The 18,651-nt window shown below is 50.7% G+C and overlaps 1 protein-coding gene and 1 long non-coding RNA gene across 2 annotated transcripts; both read right to left on the bottom strand.

Moving 5' to 3' along the window:
- Window positions 1-872: 872 nt before the first annotated feature.
- On the bottom strand, window positions 873-18,343 carry SUGP1 (SURP and G-patch domain containing 1). Its single transcript, XM_081177750.1, is given in 15 exon segments — window positions 873-2,179; window positions 3,023-3,152; window positions 3,703-3,848; window positions 4,370-4,476; window positions 5,384-5,561; window positions 5,735-5,841; window positions 7,007-7,386; window positions 9,505-9,628; window positions 12,742-12,845; window positions 13,049-13,172; window positions 13,985-14,218; window positions 15,893-15,996; window positions 16,590-16,761; window positions 18,207-18,243; window positions 18,245-18,343. Coding segments are annotated over 15 exon segments (2,058 nt in total). The 5' UTR covers window positions 18,329-18,343; the 3' UTR covers window positions 873-2,152.
- LOC308577777 lies at window positions 11,128-12,575 on the bottom strand. Its single transcript, XR_014003676.1, has 2 exons — window positions 12,441-12,575; window positions 11,128-11,265 (listed from the first exon to the last, which is right to left on the bottom strand). It is a non-coding gene; the product is annotated as an uncharacterized lncRNA (long non-coding RNA).
- Window positions 18,344-18,651: the final 308 nt, after the last annotated feature.

Genomic DNA, 18,651 nt, shown 5'->3' with positions numbered 1-18,651 from the left:
ACATTTGCTTCTCCTAAGGTGGTCCTGTCCACATGTCCTTTCTTGGGGCTCGCATTATGACCAGCCCTGACCATTGGGCAAGCTGATCGCTGGGAGCCCCAGGTGGCAAAGCACATAATGGCAACTAGACATTCTGTTTTGGCGACTGCAACCTTGGTTTAAGGAGTTATTTAGCCCCTTGCTGATATATCCAAGTTTCTAACTGTGCCCAGGGTTTCGAATTATTGGCATCCGCTTGTCTCGAGACAATGGAGTGTGCCTGCTTGGCTGAAGTCAAAAGGATTTGCAGCATCAAAGTGACCTCCCTGGAGGGCAATCCTGGTCCGTGTGTCTGGAGGTCCTGGGCTCCCCAGACAAGACTCAGGGGATTTTCTCAGCGCAACCCAGAGATGCCCTTGGCAGCTGGACCTTCAACCTTCTGCATGCACGGCCGTGCTCTGTCACTGACCTGAGGCCCTTTCCCCCAGATATTTCTCAGGGGTGGAGGAAGTTGCCTCTTGACCTCGCCCTGTGCCACCCAGAGCTTCCTCAAGGGGCTGCACCAATCCTGGAGGAGCAAGGGTCGGCCACGTGGCACAGGCTGGCACACCGGTTTCGAAAACTGCACCGCCCTCTTTGCCTGCCTCTAGGAGCGCCCATTTGTGAAGAGGGTCTAAGGTTCAAGATCGGGTTGCAAGTCTTGCAGTCAGGAGATTACTACAGCGTTTGGGGTGAGCAGCCCCCCTTTCCCCAGCGCCACTCTCCATCTTCCAGCAACGCTTCCTGCAAGACCTGCACTCACTGCCTCCTGTGCATCAGGCGGCCTCATCCCTTCTCTCAGGGGAAATCCCAAAACGTTATGTGGGTTTTCGAAACAAAAGACAAACCTGCCCTTTAGATTTACAAACAGCTTTATTAACTTGTTGAAAGCCAAACGCTACAGTTTCATTGTTGAAATGATGATGATGATAATAATAATAATAAAAATAGAAACCAAAAAGGTCACGACACCCCAAAATAATAATAATAATAATAATAGAAGTGGTACAAGTCTGCTATGGGGGTGTGGGAGTTGAGAGAGAGAGAGAAAGGAAGGAGAGAATCTCGACTAAAACAGCAGAGAATGAGATGTATATTTGGGGCAAGGGGGCTTCCCTAGACGTTTTGGGGAGGGAACGCCCGTCTCCGTTCCATCTCTCCACACCCCTGCCCCAAACTTTCTCCTTTGGGGGAGAACCTGGAGGCTTTTCAGCTTCCACTTCAGTGAGAATCCAGGCAGAGAGGGGGACCCCTTGTTTCACTCGGTGTAGCAAGTAAACAAATTTCCATTCCTAGCAAAGTGGGGGGTGGAGGGAAGAGGGATCGTCTGCCCTCCAAAACAGGATCTACCATCGCCCAAAAGGTTCTGCCTCACCTCTCTGCTCCACGGCTGGGTGAAAAGTGACGTCCTTGGCAGGAACAGCCCTGAATGGGATCGTGAAAGCCACTGGTATCACCCCATGACCCCCACCCCCCCTCACAGGCAAGAGTGTGTACATCCCCTCACTCTGGCTGCTTCCCCTACACTAATATTGTGGCCTGATTTTATTTATTTTATTGAAAAGAGAATATTGGGGGGGGGAAGAGTCCAAATCCCCCCACTGCCTCTCTCCAGAGGAGGCACCCTGGCACCCCCTGCCCCCTACTTCTATGTGGGTCAAAATGCCCTCGCTTGCTCTACCCTGCCCCAGCACAGGAGGAAGCCCTCTGGGCAATCAGAGCGAAAGGACTGCCCCAAATCAAGTAAGTGTGTGTGTTCGTGTGTTACTCAGCCAATATATCTGAAGACATTCCCAAACACACAACCCCACCCACCTCACTCCTGACAGCTCCCTGGGGAGCGATAACTCAGGGTGGGGGTTGACTTCCAAACCCTCTCACCCAAATCCAGCTACAGAAATCCCCAAAGTTGCTTCTTTACTTGAGGAGTAGACAACAATAACAGCGCAGCCCCCTCCCCATGATCGCTATGGGCTGGGTGAACGAGACCGGTCTTGAGTTTTTTAAAAACAAGAGTGCTTTCAAAGGAAAAGCGGGGTGGTGTGGGGGGCAGAGATGTCGATTCCATAAACGCAACACAGTAAACCAACCAACCGACGATTTGAAAAGGGGAGGAAAAGCAGGTTGCTGGGTCTCAGTAGTACGGACGTCTGGGATTGTTCTGTAGTGGGGGAAGAGGAAGAAAGCATGGTCAGAGGACGAGTTAGGAGGACTAAGGGGAGCACAGGAGAGCCTCAGTCATAGAATCATAGAATAATAGAATCGTTCTCCCCTCCCCCCAACATCCACCTCCGCAGAGAAAAGATGACAAGTGGCCTGGGTGGGCTGTGGGTGCGGACTGGCAGCCCGTGCACGAAACCTGACAATCCTTCCCTACGGGTGCCAAGAGAAGAGGGACCCCTCTGTGTAGTTCCAGCTCTCTCACAAACCTCGAGGGTGGGGCCTGCAGTAGCGCTGGGCGATATTATCACCCAAAACCAGTTTGAAGTCCATACTGTGATATCGGTTTCATACTATTAGACCTGGCAATATATCGCAAATCATGGTGTGTGCTACGACTGGGCGATATATTGTCCAAAATGGGTTTGAAGACCACATCATGATACTGGTTTCATAACCGCTGACCTGGCAATGTATTGTGAATCGTGATGTATGTGTGTGCACTATGCAAAAATCACAATGTGGGGAAAACTGTGAAGCCAACCACATACATAGCTCCATCCTTATTTCAGACACTGTGATATATCAGTATACTGTGATATTTAGCTGGCAAAAGCTGAAAACCAGATTATCGCCCAACCCTGAGAGGCAGAGAAGCAACTCATTCTAGTTCTGCTCCCATCCTCCTCCCTGCCGACTTAAGTGAAGGGCAGCACTGAGATTAGAGGAGTGAAGGAAGTTGGTAGGTGGGGCTGCCCCCTGGGCTGCATGTCAGTGGGGCAGGGGTTGGAAGTCGGTGGCATAGGGCTAAGAAGAACACAGAATGAGGTCCAGGCGATCTCACCAGCGGGTTGGGCCGGAATCTGTAGGCCAGCATCATCCTCTTGCGGAACGCTTCGTATTCATCGTCCTCCTTGGTCAGGTCGGCAGGGCGGTCGATCCCAAACCCAGCCCCGTCTACTGCTGTCACGCCCCTGTTTCGAGGGAGAAAAAGAGGCTAAGTTTACCTTCCATGGGTGCTTATTAGGAAAGGAGTCAGAAGCTGACTTGTACCAGGGACAGATTCTTACCACCCAGCGGGCAAGGCACACGCTCCACCAACAGAGCTTCCAGAATGGTGTTGGCATCCATCTGTCTCAAGAGACAATGGAGTGTGCCTCTGGGGGTGAAGCCAAGCTGCTGTGTGAGCAGCACCGAAGTGGCCTCCCTGGGACACGTCCAGGAAGGCACCGTATGGGGGAAGGCCGTATCTTCCTATATACATAAGAACGTGAGGTTGTTGTCATGGTGCAGTTCACGTAGCTGCCAGTCGGTGGCCACGCCAACTCCTGCACGATGGCAGGCAGGAGAGGGAGAACACTGTTGGGGGCACAAAGGAGCTTGGGGCGAACAGAGGGGACGTGCAAAGGGAGGGTTGGTCAGGTGTAGGAGGGAAAGGGGTTGGTGAGTAGGAGTAGCGGACCCTAGTAAAAAAACACACAACCAAGAGGAGGTGGAGGAGAGAGATGGAGACAAGGTGCATACTTGTTGACGGGGGCCTTGATGCCCTGCTTCTCCGAGCCCAGGCCTTCGCCCTCCTTCCAGCCCATCTTCATCAACATTTGGAAACCGATGTTCTCCACCGTCAGCTTGAACTCCTTGTATTCGGAGTAGTCTGGCTCGCGACCTTCCTGTGGAATTAAAGAAAACCAGGGGGCTTTGCATTGTGAGGGAGAGCAAAGTTGGGGTGCGTGCACTGACTGCTTAAAAAAGCTCTGGGGCACAGGTGCCTTGGATCACCTCCTAACGCCACCCCTGGAGGGTAGCCTCACTTGGCATTTTATGTCATCGAGAGGAGGGGGAAGGTGAAAGCTTCTCTGGAAAGCAGCAGCCAGCCAGCCACAAACAGAACCATTTCCCTCTCCACTACGGGCAGGGCTCAGGGCACTGTACTTGTTCAGCGGCAAGGGAACTGCCCTCTGCTCATGCTCAGGGGCAGTTCCAAACCAGGTCAAAGGCTTGATGAGAACACGGCTGAAAACAAACTCTGCTGTTACACTGAGAAGAGATTTGAGGAATCCAGCAGAAGGATCTGTCCAGCCCAGTTGCTGGGATCCCACAAGGGAGACGGCGTTCCCTGCAAGCTTGTTTCTGGCGTGTGTGAGAGATGGGGAGGGGGGCTTGAAGAGCAGGGGGTGCAAAAGCATGTTACCTTCAGGGCCTTGAAGGTCTCCATGAACTTCTCCAGCTCGTCAGGTGGCAGGAAATCCCCAATGAAATGCTTCCCACGGCCCATTTGAGTCAGCTGCTCCGCCCACTCTGAGAGAGGAGGATGAAAGGACATGGGGGGGGGGGAGAGAGATTAAAACCAGCAGCCAACCAGGTGCCCAAATGGGAAACCCATAAGCAGGACTCTCCACTCCTGTGATTTCCAGAAACAGAAAAGCATTGCTGCCTCTGACTGTGGAGGCAGAGCAAAGCTACTGTGGCTGCAGCTGTCGATCGCCAGCCCTCCGCCATGAATTTGCCCAGTCCTCTTTTACAGCCACCTAAAGATGCACTGCTGCCTCCTGCGGAAGCGAGCTCCATAGGTGTACACTGTGCTGTGTGGAGAGGCAGCACAACCTCAACTCTTCAAATCTGAAGTTCTTCTTTCATTGTTTTTTAAGGAACAAATGCACCAGCTCCTGAAAAAGCGAAGGGTCTTTTCGCCTTGCCAGTGTGGAAACCCTTCTGTGGCTTAACCAGAAGGCATGCCTCGCCTCGAGGCTGCAAGAAACAAACCCCTTGAAGACCTGGGAGGCATTACGATTAATAGTCTGAAACCGGTATGAGCCAGTGACACATTACGGCTCCTCAGCCACTGCCAGGACAGCACACCTCACTCACTCCCGCCTGCTTGTGCTGTGCTGGCAGCAGCCAGCAATGTACTGCCAGCTCAAGTTGCCTTGATCAGCTGAGTCCCCTGCTTCTGGCTCACGACTCCTCTTGCGTGGCTTCCAGAAATGGGCATATGCAGAAGCGCCTAGTGCAGCCTTTCTCAACCTTGGGTCCCCAGATGTTGTTGAACTACAGCTCCCGTCACCCCTAGCTAGCAAGGCCAGAGCTCAGGGATGATGGGAGTTGTAGTCCAACAACATCTGGAAACCCAAGGTTGAGAAACACTGGCCTAGCGCCTGCCATCCCATCTTGCCTACCACCAGGCCCCTCCGCCAGGCATACACACCTCTCGTCTTGTCCATCTCCATGCGCCTCAGCTGATGCTCCCAGGTGCCCAGCTCACTGTCCACCTCCTCGTCGCTGTCATAGCCGGACTGGTGCTCCTTGACCGTCTTCTCCCACATGATCTGCATCTCCTGCATGGCCTGCTTGTGCTTCATGATCATGTCGTACATCTGCTGCATCTGGGAGCGGGGGGAGAAAGAAGAAGCCGTGACTGACGGGTGACAGAATGATGCTTGCCCCCACCCCTGCAGAAGTCGGACGGGCCCACCAAACTGGGCCCCCGCTTGAGGAAGACTCGAACTCCTGACGGCAGGTAGCAAGCGCGGAGAGAGCGGAGATGTGAACCCGTTACCTCTTGCTGCTCCTTCAGCTGCTTCCTCTGGGCGTCCGAAAGCTCCGTCACCCCCACCAGCCCGACGGGCTTCCCCTTCTCATAGCCAAGGCCTTTGAGGTCCTGGACTGAAGACAAGGAGGAACATCGGAAGGGTTAGCCCTGACTGCACACTGTGGGGGACAGCACCCCCCCCATACTTCTATCTGTAGCCAACACAGGAAGCGGGTGGCCAGGAGGAGTGAGGCGGGGGAAGGAGGAGGAGTCAGAGATCAGATTTCTTTTTTCCCATATATTGCAATCGCTCACAAGCTTAGTGTCAGGGCTGATACAGGTCAGCACGAAAGATGCTAGGCTTTCGTCAGTTCCTTTATTCAAGGAAATGGCATACAACTCAGCAACCCTTCCCAGCAGGTCCTGCCTCTATGGCCCCTGACTTCCATCCTCTCTAAGGCTTCTCCTCTCCCAGATGTTTCCCAGTCTCAAACTGTGCCTGAGCACCTCTGGCTTCTGTTTTGCCCTCCTCATTATTCTGCGCATTCTCGGAGACTAGGGTGGAGGGAGCTTGTCACAGCCAGAAAGAGAGACTCCCTGGATTCTTCTGCCGCCTCTTGGACCCCCCAAGAGCCTCAGAGTCTGAACTGCTCCCTGTCGCAGCCTCTTCCCGCTCACTAAACCCTGTTGCTCCGTCAGCATCTGGCACAGCTTCCCAATCTTCTCCCTCTGACCTCTCCTGTGTCCCAGGCTCTGAGCCTTCCTCCTCTGGGGGTTCCCTGGCTGCTGCCTCCCACCAGTCCGTGACACACTTGGAGTCGCTCTGCCCTGCCGACTCCATCAACAGTAGGCTGCTTCCAGCTGAGTTGGATTATACAAACGTATGGAAGAGAGGGCTATTGATGGCTACTAGCCATTATGGCTGTGCTCTGCCTCCATGGTCAGAGGCAGTGATGCTTCTGAATTCCAGCTGCTGGAAACCGCAGGAGGGGAGAGGGCTCTGTGCTCAGATCCTGCCTGCTAGTTTCCCACCTGGTTGGACACTGGACTTAGATGGGTCTCCTTGGCCTGATTCAGCGGCCAGGCTCTTCCTAGTGTCTAATGACCCCTAAGAGGAGCCTCCATGGAGAGAGCCAGTCTACCATAGAGTGGTGAGAAGGCTACAGCTCTCTGCTCCTGCTTGTGGGGCAGCTGGCTAGCCAGTGTGGGAACAGGAGGGCCACCCCTTTAAACCAGTCCAGGAGTGCCCTGATCTCTAGGGATGAACAAAGTGCTGCTCGACCCGCAACCGCCACTCACCTGACAACGGGGTGGGCGAGGGGTCCTTGGTCTGCTGAGCGAGCTCTGGGGGAGGCAAGTCCACCTTCTCCTCTTCTGGGCCCCACCGGCTTTTCCTCTTTTTTTTGGTGGCAGGCGCAGGTGGCAGTGGCTGTGGCTGCGGTGGCTTTGCAGGAGGGGGGGCTGGTGTAGGCAGCAGTGCCACTGAGGTGGAGGAGGAGGAGGAGGAGGAGGAAGAAGAGGAAGAGGAAGGAGAGGGAGCCCCCTTGGGAGGGACTTTGCGTTTCAGGTTGGCTGCCGGGATGGGAGGGACCCCCTCGGCGTCGTCGTTGGCCTTCCGGTATTCCTCCAGCTTCTGCCGGTAATACTTGTAGCCGGAGCTGCCAGGCTCATACAAAAATCTGCAGAAGGAGCGTAAAGGTAAAGGGACCCCTGAATTTTAGGTCCAGTTGCAGACAACTCTGGGGTTGCGGTGCTCATCTCGCTTTATTGCCCAAGGGAGCCGGCGGACAGCTTCCGGGTCATGTGGCCAGCATGACTAAGCTACTTCTGGCGAACCAGAGCAGCACACAGAAACACCGTTTATCTTCTCGCCAGAGTGGTACCTATTTATCTACTTGCACTGCATGCTTTTGAACTGATAGGTTGGCAGGAGCTGGGACCGAGCAACGGGAGCTCACCACATCACGGGGATTCGAACTGCCGACCTTCTGATTGGCAAGCCCTAGGCTCTGTGGTTTAACCCACAGCGCCACCCACGTCCCACAGAAGGAGCGTACAAAGGCCAATTAAAGGGGAGAAAATCCATTTTAAAAAAATATATTATTATTACTATTGAATTCGTTAATAATTTTTGTTGGATTTTTTGGAATGAGAACAATGAACGTCACATTTTTCAAACTAGAGCTGTAGAAAACATGGAAGGTGGAAATCTCCCATAATGGTAATGTAGGAAATAACCAATTTGGTGTTAGACTCAATAGAAGATTAAAAAATGGTCAAAGAATGCAGCAAGCTACCGTATTTTTCGCCACATAGGACGCACCTAGGTTTTTTTTGGGGGGGGGGAATAAAGGGAAAAAAATTTATTTCCCCCCCAGGCGCGGGGCAGGTGCGGGGGAAGCCCGAGCTTCCCCTGACCCCAGCCCCCAGAACAGGCTGCCGCCCCAAGCCTTGCGCGCTCAGCGGGACCTCCCGCCAGGCGTGCGAGGCTTGCCGACATCTGCCCGAAGCCGGGGGTGGGCTCCGCAGCTCGCCCCCAGCTTCGGGCTGCAGGCTGCCGCCCGCAAGCCTTGCGCGCCCGGCGGGACCTCCTGTCGGCCGCGCGAGGCTTGTGGATAGCTTCCTGAAGCCTGGAGAGCAAGAGGGGTTGGTACGCACCGACCCCTCTCGCTCTCCAAGCTTCATCGAAAGCCTGCATTCGCCCCATAGGACGCACATATGTTTCCCCTTCATTTTTGGAGGGGGAAAAGTGCGTCCTATAGGGCGAAAAATACGGTACACGTAATATATACCAAATCCTGAAGCATGTAAAAAAAATAAAAAATGAAGCAAAACTGAAATACTGTGCAAAACTTTAAAAAATGATGCACTGAGATAAAATTAAGTAAACATTATTCAAAACATTCAAGCAACTGTGGCTCCACCTAGTGGTATAAGGCTTGCTATGGCAAATGGATTGATTAAAATGAAAAAATTCCCTTTTTTCCTCACAGGTGAGCCTAGTTTGCCAAAGAAAGGTTGGCAGGAGATTTAGGAGATTTATGCCAACCATACACTTTCCTCATTAGTTCTTTGTTACATTTATATCCCACCTGAGGAGTTCAAGGTTCATACCTGGTTCTCCCCATTTGATATTCACCACAACCCTGGGAGGTGGACTAGGCCAAGAGACGCCTGGCCATGAGGGGACCCAAGTGAGCTGCATGGCTTATTGGGCGGATGTGAACCTTGGTCTCCCCCAGTCAAGTCTCAAATCCTTTTTTGTGTAAAGTTTGTTTTAATTTCATTCTATAACACATATGAAATTGAGAGAACCGCTGTTAACAATAGATGGAAATTAAAAGATGGAGAGCAAAACTATAAAACAGGCATGCAGGGTCAGTACTGTGGCACATGGGTTAAAATAACAAAGCCCCCCAAGAATATCAGCATTAATCTATCAAGTGTCATCCCAGATCCGCCAAACATGCGACGATACAGTACAGTACATGTAATGAAGGAATGCCAAATCATATAAAAGGCGCCAAGAGGTTCTAGTCCTCATCAGAATCTCAAATTACATGCAACTTTCTCCATTATTCCAGAGTGAGTGGTACAAAGCATCAAGTGTAAGATTTGTGGGCTGTTTCCCCATCACTGTTTGAGCTGCCGAGATCATATTTAAAACACTAGTTGTTTTGACAACATATCTACATGGCTACATATCTACTCAAATATATAATCTAATCACCAAACGGCACCGTAAACCTAGGCTATGGTCTCTCCCACTCCCCCAAACCCCAGCTGACCCTCCTCACCTGAAGGACTGGTTCTCCCGGTGGTTCTTCAGGGCGACCATTTCCACCACGGGGCCCCCGTCGGCAACGAACCTGGCGAGCTTCTCAGCGCAGTCCTTGGTCTCTTCGTCGTCTGGAGGCGAAACTTTAAGCAGGCTGTCAGTACGGTGCCCCCAACTCACATACCCAACAGCCACAAGCTCTTAATCTGGCTTTAAGGAACCCCGGGAGGGGAGGGGACGGAATAAGCGGGAAGAGGAGGGTTTAAAATTTCTCTTTCTCGGTCTGTTTCTTGCCTTTTCGCCTCCCCACTTTGATCACAAACAGAAAAGGAGGAAATAATGCCGGCTGCACTCAGAACAGATCCACAGCTAAGTCCCAATACTGTCAACTGCTCCCTGGGGGCAGTGGGGCTACTGGGGGGGGGCACTAAGAAGGAAGGGGGTGGCAGAGGTGTAAATGACTCAGCCTTTGAAAAGCTGGTTTCCCCGGATCAATACCCAGAGAGGTTTAACCTTCGACCCCACTTCACTCTGTGAATTGTCACTCTTTGAAGGGAATAGTGTACTTTCAGCCCCCTTAATGAACTACAGCTCCCAGAAGAAGCCAAGACTGTTTGCAGTGCTCTCAGGGCATTTTAAATGTATGGTCTCAGAGCATAACCACTGGCATTAAGGCACACAACTGCCTCATTGTGCACATAAAAGGGCCTGGAAAAAACTCTGATGGCTCAGAAACATCCAGAGGGCAAGAGGTTGCTCACTCCTGGCACAGATATATCCCCTCCTGGTTCTCCCCACCCTGAGCATTTCCCCCCACCCCACCCTGGTCTGTTACACAAGCAGCGGCACTCACACCTGCAAACCGGAAGGCAGACAGGCGTGCTAGACTAAGGTTGTCACCCTGTCTGAAGGAATCTGTGCCCAATTCATTGTATGGGTTTTCAGGAGGTCAGTCTACTGACTAAATGTCGCACCTGGTAAACGCCTAAGCCTGGCTGCTGCTCAGAGGCAGCGATGCTTCCGAATGCCAGTTGCTGGAATCTACAGGAGGGGAGAGGGCTCCTGCGCCCAGATCCTGCTTGTGGGTTTCCCCATTGGGGCACCTTGCTGGCCAGGTAGGGCAGGATGGTGAACTAGATCTTTTGACCTGATCCAGCGCGCCCTCCTCTTGTTCTGAAACACCCAAAATCCATATTCTTCACAAACAGTTTTCATTTTGACAAGCTATTCCAGCTTGAGGTCTGCCTTAGGAGTTTTCATTCAAGGTTTCCTAGGCTGTTTTTAAAAACTATTTTTAGCTGTCTTTATGGTACGTCTGCGAATGGCCAAAAGACACGCATAGCAAGCAAATTAATGGCTGCTGCTTTGCAGGGGACTGAACTGTTACTATTATTTACAGTTCTGCTTCTATGCCCTGAGTGCAAGACCAACTCTCCCCCTCCTGCCGTTTCCAGCAACTGGTACGGAGAAGCATTTACTGCCTCTGAAAATATTAACAACAACAACAATACAAAATGTTGCAAACTATTCTTGATTCGTGCTTTGCACCCTGAAGGCAGGATATTAGTTCTTCAAGAAATAATTAAGGCTGGATCAAGAGTTAGGCATGCTCAGAGCAGGTCCCCTGGAGACACTAGGCCTCAAGAAAGCTCTCAGCTCTAATATCATCAACACCAAACTTCCCCCTCCAGATGTTTTGGCAGGCACAACAGTGTATTGTGGGAGTTGTAGTCCAAAATTTCTTTGCTTTCTGGGGCTGATGGGAGTCATAGTGAGGCATCTGAATATAGACTGCATTTTTAATCAAGGCTTATATTGGCTTATATCTTGATCAGGTTCCTAAAATTCTAAAAATGAGCTTAAAGATTTTCAAATGTTTCATGCCAGGCAGAAGACAGCTGCTTAGAGAACCTTGGCAATGTTTTCCTCCTAGACAAAGGGGCCCCTTGATTTATAGCAGAAAACAATTCTCAAAGTCGTAAAAAAAGGGAATTACAGGTTAAGAGCAAGGTTACATAGACCCAACATAATTAAGAGTTGGTAAATAGTAAAATAAAACCGTTAAACTTGAGCCACAGGACAAAAGGCCAAGAGCACATGGAAACAAAGCAACTGGCTGGAGAAGGGGGGGAGTGTAAACAGGGGAAGAGGCTTTTTTCCTATTTTATTTTGAGGCTGTAAACTGTTCCTTCCTTTTTACTTTGAGGAAGTTTATCCTTCTAAAAAGCTATCTATGATAATGTATGAAATATGCTGGCTTAAATGTAATTATGCAAAGGATTTAAGAAATGCTAGATTCTTATTTCATATAGTTGTAAGAGTTGTATTTATCCTGAAATTAAGTCAGCCACCAGCCTAGCCCCCTGCCAGACAGGAGACGCCAATCGAGCACTCATGACAAATGGTTGTCAGGCCTTTGTTTAAAGACCTCCAAAAGGAGATATTTCATTGATGATGCATGAGAATATGAACCCAAGGTCTCTGACATCTGTTCAAGATAAAATTTTAAAATTATTAACCATCTGTTTTGGAGGGCAAGGAAGGCAAGAGGTGAGCTGGTAATTAAGGATCCTTGTTGAGACACATGTAAGATATATTACTACTTATTTGTCATTTATAGATGTAACAATATATAGCTCTTTGTGTTCCATATAAGGACAGGAGGATATGGGTGTATCTTTTAGGATTGGTTATAGCAAACAACCAATAGAAATTTCAACCAGGCTGATTGAACAGAGGCAGCCACAGGAGGAGCAAAGGGGGCTGGATTAAGGGAATATAAGTGCTGGCCATAATGGCAGGAGGCCAGGCCAGAGCTTGGTAACCATATACCACTGTGCCTCTCATTTATTTGTCTGACAAATAAATTATTATTTTAATTTCTCTATTGCTGCGTTGAATATTTCATTCCAGCTAAGCGTTAACCACAAGCAGGGTGCTACAATAGTGCAAAACATCTGGAGGGTGCCACGCTAGCCAGGCTGATCTCTATACACACCCAGCCCGTAGCCCAGAACTTTCCAAACTGTGAGTCATGACACACTAGTGTGTCGACTGCAGTGTGTAGGTGTGTTGCTCCCAGGGCTGGGAAGGGGTTAGTTTAACCTCCGGTTTGCAAGCAAAACTGAATTACTGTGTCACAAAACGATGCCTGTCTTAAAAGTGTGTCACCAACATGAATAGTTTGGAGAGTTCTGCCTATAAAAAGATAGCTTACGCAAGAATTGCAGGAGGGGAGCAATGACCCTCGCCTTACCTTTCTGGAAAGAGGCCTCTTCTGGATCTTGACCCTTCTTCCACATTTCCGCCAGTTTTTTCCTGTAATACAGAAACTCCGGACTGTTCTTATCGTGCAGGAATCTGAGGGGTGCAAGAGAAAAAAGGGCATTAAGGGGGATCGGGTCTTGGAAGGGTCCTAGTGTAAAAGGTGCACAGCAGGAGAGGTGGACAGCAACAAGCATGGAGGGGAGTCAAGGGCTGTCCTTGGCTTCCTGCGCCATGATTGACCACACAGGGGAGGGAGAAGAGGGAGGGTGGATGCACAAGAACAGCAGCAAACGTACGCAAAAGTCGGGTTGTCCTTGCAGTCCTCGAGCGCCACCTTCTCCAGATCGGGGCCCCCTTCCGCCACGACCCTGGCCAGCTTCTCCACCACTCGGCGAGTCCGGGTGTCCTCTGGGGGACAAACTTTAAGCAGGCTGTCAGTACTGGGGCTCAACTCACACACCCAACAGGCACATTACCTCTTTAAGAACCACAGCAGTAGGCCCACGAGACGGCAGGGGAGAAGGAGGGAGCGGGGTGGGTGGAACGAGGAGAAAGAGGATGAAACGATGGAGCCACGGCAGGCAGCAACATAAGCCTGATGCTTTCAATACGGGGGTGGGGGTGGGGAGGAAGGCGCAGGCACGCAGGACTGACCTACCAACACCTAGTGAACACTGGGGCAGCTGTGTCTACGCTGTATTGTTTTTGGTTTTATTTTGCAAACCTCCTTGTTAATTGTTTGTACAATCGCCTGGTTTGCACAGTTTACTCAACTATGGTATATCAAACCACAGTTTACTCAACTGTGGGCTATCAAACCATGGTTTTCTCAACTACAGTATATCAAGCCAAGGTTTCCTCAACTGTGGTCTAAACTACACCCTCCCAGCTCACTTTCCTTTTGTGTTGCGTCCCTTTAAGACAGTAGGCCTAAGGGCAAAGACTCAGTGATGTGTTAGGTCCATCCTAAAAGCCCTTTTTTGGCTCAAGTGAGGGATTCATCAATAAAGAAGACTGGGGCATGGGGAGAGGGGGTTGGTCCTGACCTGGACATGTGCCTCCCTCCCTCCCTCTCAAGGCACATTTTTAACGGCCTTTACAACACTCAGTGGAATTTTAAGCACAAAGTAAGTATCTTTTCAGCTGGCCAGAATCCCCCTTCGGAAAAACGATGGGAAGCTGTGCAGGGCAGAGGGCCCTGTTCCCTCGCTTTGTAAAGAAACGCCACTTACTTTTTATCTCCAGCCACTGCTCGTAGTCTTCCTCCTCATCCTCGTCGTCTGGCGACTGGAAAACACTGAGGCGGTTGGTCACGGGCGTCTGCTTGGAATGGGTGTAGTTCTTGACCTGGTTCAGCATGCTGGTGACACTCAGGTTGGGGCGCTTCCCGCTCAGCGAGGGCTTCTTTGCGGTGCTGGCAGCCGGGGGGTTTGCCGCAGAGGCCTTGGCAGAGCTGGAGGAAGCATCTGGAAGGGTGGGGAGTCAGAGGTTGACATTACAGTCATACCTCGGGTTAAATATGCTTTGAGTTGAGCGCGTTCAAGTTGCGCTCCTCGGCAACCCGGAAGTAACGGAGTGTGTTACTTCCGGGTTTCGCCACTTGCACATGCGCAGACGCTCAAAATGACGTCAAGCGCATGCGCAGAAGTGGCAAAAAGCGACGCACATGTGCGCAGACGAGCCATCACTAGTTACGTTTAGCTCTAGATGCGAACGGGCTCCGGAACGGATCCCATTCGTATCTAGAGGTACCACTGTATTGTTATTATTATTAACTAAATTTATATACTGCTCTTCCTCAACAGACCACAGGGCAGTTTACAACAAGTCACGAACCGGCAGGATGACAGGGAGGAGGAAGAGGACCCCGGCAAGGGGTGTAGTTGGGACTGGGACACACTGGGGATGGAGGATGGCGAGGGGATGGGGGTCAGTGCACAGGAACCAAAGCAGCAGGACCCACTGCAAGAGCCAGAGGGGCCTGTGTCCCCACAAACATAGCAGGCTCTGAGGCGTAGGGAGCAGCAGGAGGGTCACTCCAGAAGGCTGAGGAAGCAAGGATCCACAGCCCAGCTGGCCAGGTGGGGCTTGCTAGCTCTGGAAGGAGGGATGTGATTTCCTCAGCTGGAAGTAGGTTTGGAGCAGGTGAGGGTCACATGCCTCATGAAGCCCAGATGTTGCATTCAGCATGGAAAGTACAAAACTGAAGCAGAACTGAGGTGCTGGGTATGCTCAGCTACCCATGTTGGCGGACCTTGGCTTCAGTGCTCCTGGACCTCTATGGGACTGGGCTTTGGTTTTGGCTCTGGACTGTATCCTGACTGCTGGACTTCAGACTTGGCTCTTACCCTGAGCTTCATTCCTGACCTTTGGACCTGTGGGGATTGACCCTTGGACTTGGCATACTGGCTTGCTGCCAGGTATGCCAGGGGTTCAGGACACAACATAGAACACAAGATAAATACAATAGTAGTAAAAAAAAACACTCAACAACCCACCCCACTTTACAAGGACATTGTTTAAAAGCCAAAAGTCTGTTTGTAGAGGAATGCTTTCACCTGGTGCCTAAAGATACGTAACAAAGGTGCCATGTGAGCCTCTCTTGGGAGAGCACCCTACAAATAGGAAGCGCCCAGAGAGAAGGTGCATAAATTACATGTGGCAAAAAGCTCAGAGGACCCTGAAAAATTCTGTGCTGTCTGGGGGCAACTTAATCATGTATATAGCCAATACCTGGACTCCCTCTCCATGGTACAATGTAAAATTTAGCTTACCTAATGGTCTGCTCACTTGATTTAAGTTTCTTCCTGATATACTATACTTTTTCTTTTTTTGTATTTGTATTTTTTTGGCACTGATTTGTTTGACTTCAATAAAAATTGAAAAAAAGAAAACGTGTTTCTTTGAGAGGGCTGGTGCACGAATTTGTACAGAAACTCACTCTACTGCATAGAAGGAAAAAATTGACATTCATTGCCCTGCCTGCTTTTCCCATGAGCCCTGCCCGCTATTGACATGTGGCCCCCAAAAGATCTGTTCAAAAGAGAACATGGCTCTTTGTGCTGAAAGAAATTCCCTGCCCTTGGGACTTACAACAGGCCCACAGAATTGGCAGAGTGGACTCAGGAACAAGTGCTTACCGCTGCCCAACTTCTCCTTCTGCAGCTTGAGGAACTGCTGGAGGAAACTCCCATCGTTGGCAAATTTGTTGGAAACGGAGCTTTCCCCATCTCCACTGTCGTCACTGTGGGGTTAAAGGGGGAGGAGGTGAGAGGCCACAGTGCTGCTGTGGAGCACAGCTTCCCCCACCAGCAAAAAATAATAATCCAATAACTAAGACTCCCTCCCTTTGCAAATTAAGCCTTTGCTCATTCTTACGGAGTTCTATCACTGTTTTCAAAAGACACACAAGAGGAGGACTGTGTGTCCTTGGTTGCCATCCCATCCCCTTGACTTCCACGTGATCTATGTGCTGATGTCACAAGACTGGAAGGAAGCTCAGAGCGACTGCTCATGCCAGGAATATCTGGCCCCTGGCAGATGCTCAGCAGGAGATTGCATCAAAACAGCAGCCAACCTCATAATCTGATTGCTAAATCTCGAGCATCAGGAATAATTTAATGCTCAATGCACACCTGAGGCAAATGCAGTCAGCCTCTCCTCAGAGGTCAGCTGGAATGGGACATGAGAAGAGCAGGGACTCCCTCAGAGACACTTACTTTGTATATTTATTAGACTTCTGTGCTTCCCTGCATCTTCTGGCCCTATCACACAGGCAATTGCCTGCCCATTGCTCCCAGCCTATCAGAAAGGTATGAACAAGGCAATCCTACGTACTCGCTGGCCTGCGAGGCCTGCTTACTAGCCAAGTGGCTGCGCTTGGCTTGACGCTCCAGCTTGGCCTCAATCTCACGCTTCTTTTGGGCGATCAGCTTCTCCTGGTGGAGGATGTTCACATTGGTCTTCTCCGATTTGGGCATCGTGATGCCAAACCACCGGCTGGTTTTCCCTGGCCGAGAAGAAGGGGCACCACAAAAAACCAAAAGAAATTATATTAACCCTTCATATAATCATTGCGAAGGGAAAGGGGTTCAAAGGACATCTGTTACAACTCTCAGCTGAAAGCAGGATCTGGCATGTAGATATGAGTCAAGCCAATGGTCCAAATAGCTCAGCGCTGCCTACACTGACTGGCAGTGGCTCTTGCCAGGATTTCAGACAGCCTGAAGATGTCAGGGATTGAGCCCAGTGTTAAGAAATTCAGATTTATAAGCTAGGAGCCAAATGGCTCCTTAAACAAAGGTTACAGCCGCCAAACCAGAATGTCTAGTTGCCATTTTTGGGCATGACGGCTCTAAAGTCTTATTTTTCAATGGATGGACTGAATGTGATTGATTCTCAGTGAAACATATGGCTAGTTCAGAGGACAACCTTGAGCTAGGTTAAGAACTCTGAGAACTTAAACAAGAAAGTCACTTGATCCATGGACAGCTCCAACCTCTTTTTCTTAAAGGTGACAAGGACGATTCATAATGTAAGAATATCCTTCATTACTCTGAGCAGGGCAGTGGGGTAAGCAAAGACAAGCGACAACAATTACAGTGGTAACTCTGGTTACAAACTTAATCCGTTCTGGAGGTCCGTTCTTAACCTGATGTACCACTTTAGCTAATGGGGCCTCCCACTGCCACCGCACAATTTCTGTTCTCATCCTGAGGTAAAGTTCTTAACCCAAGGTACTACTTCCAGGTTAGCAGATTCTGTAACCTGAAGCGTTTGTAACCCGAGGTACCACTGTAACTATGATGTTCTTCACTGCTCCTGCTCAGGCTGCACAGAAAAAGCATCTTGGTTCCAGAAATTCGTTCTCTATTGTGCAGATAAAATATAACGGATAGAATTCTACAGGATGCTGTATTAGTGAGTGAAAACAGCCCAGATCCAGTGATTCCCCAGATGAGGGGGAGACGTCAGGCACCATCCTGGCACTTGGGCATCTTCACTTGGTTGCAAGTGGTCAAAAGGCAGGTGCAAAATGAATACAGTGGTACCTCGGGTTACAGACGCTTCAGGTTAAGAACAGTTTCAGGTTAGGAACAGACCTCCAGAACGAATTAAGTTCTCAACCCGAGGTACCACTGTACTTAAAATGTTTAGTATTGTTAAGACGCTTTGGATTGCCTCGGGTGAAATGAAGCGGCTAACGAATTTAATTATTATTAATAGTAGTAGTAGTAACAGTAACAATAATAACGACGAGACCTGCAATAATAGCTTGGCGACCCCCAAAGCAGCCGCAGCAGCAGAGAAAGAGCTTGGAAGGCCCAGCGAAGGAAGAGAAAGGGGTTGTTTTTTTAATTCGTGGGGGCCCAGTGGGGAGGGAGGGAGAAGGGAGTGGGGCGGGGGGGGGCTTACCTGGCTGGAAAGGGGCGGGGCGGGGGAGGGCAGACTCACCTGGCGCATCTTTGCTGCCGTCCATCGCTCTCAGGATGTCCCCACCCTTCTCCCACAATGCACCGCGCGGAAAGCCCGCCGCCAGCCCGCTTCCCAGCGTCGTTGACGCAGGCGCGTTGCATTCGGGGGGGGCCGGAGAGGCGAAAGGAGAGGCAAGATGGTCGCGCCTGGACGGATGCCGGGAATTGTAGTCCACGCCTGGTTGAGGGGGTGGGGGAATGCGGGGAAAGCAGGGAGGTGAAGAAGGCGGTCTTTTCAGGCCAGCAGCGTCTCTGAGGATTCTTAACATCGGCTTCGGCTGCTGCTGCAGGGAGAATAAAGCAGCCAGGGAGCGGGAGACGGGGCGGACTACGATTCCCGGCAAGCGCTGCGCGGGGGGTTGAGATCTACTGGGGAGGAAGAAAGCTGCTCTCGCGAGACTTGGAGACGCAATGAAAGGAGAGGA

This window comes from Podarcis bocagei (genome assembly GCF_964188305.1).
Source record: "Podarcis bocagei genome assembly, chromosome: 18".
NCBI classification, from domain to species: Eukaryota; Metazoa; Chordata; class Lepidosauria; order Squamata; family Lacertidae; genus Podarcis; species Podarcis bocagei.
Note: the sequence above shows the minus strand (reverse complement) of the source record. Positions and strands in the feature narration are given on the sequence as shown.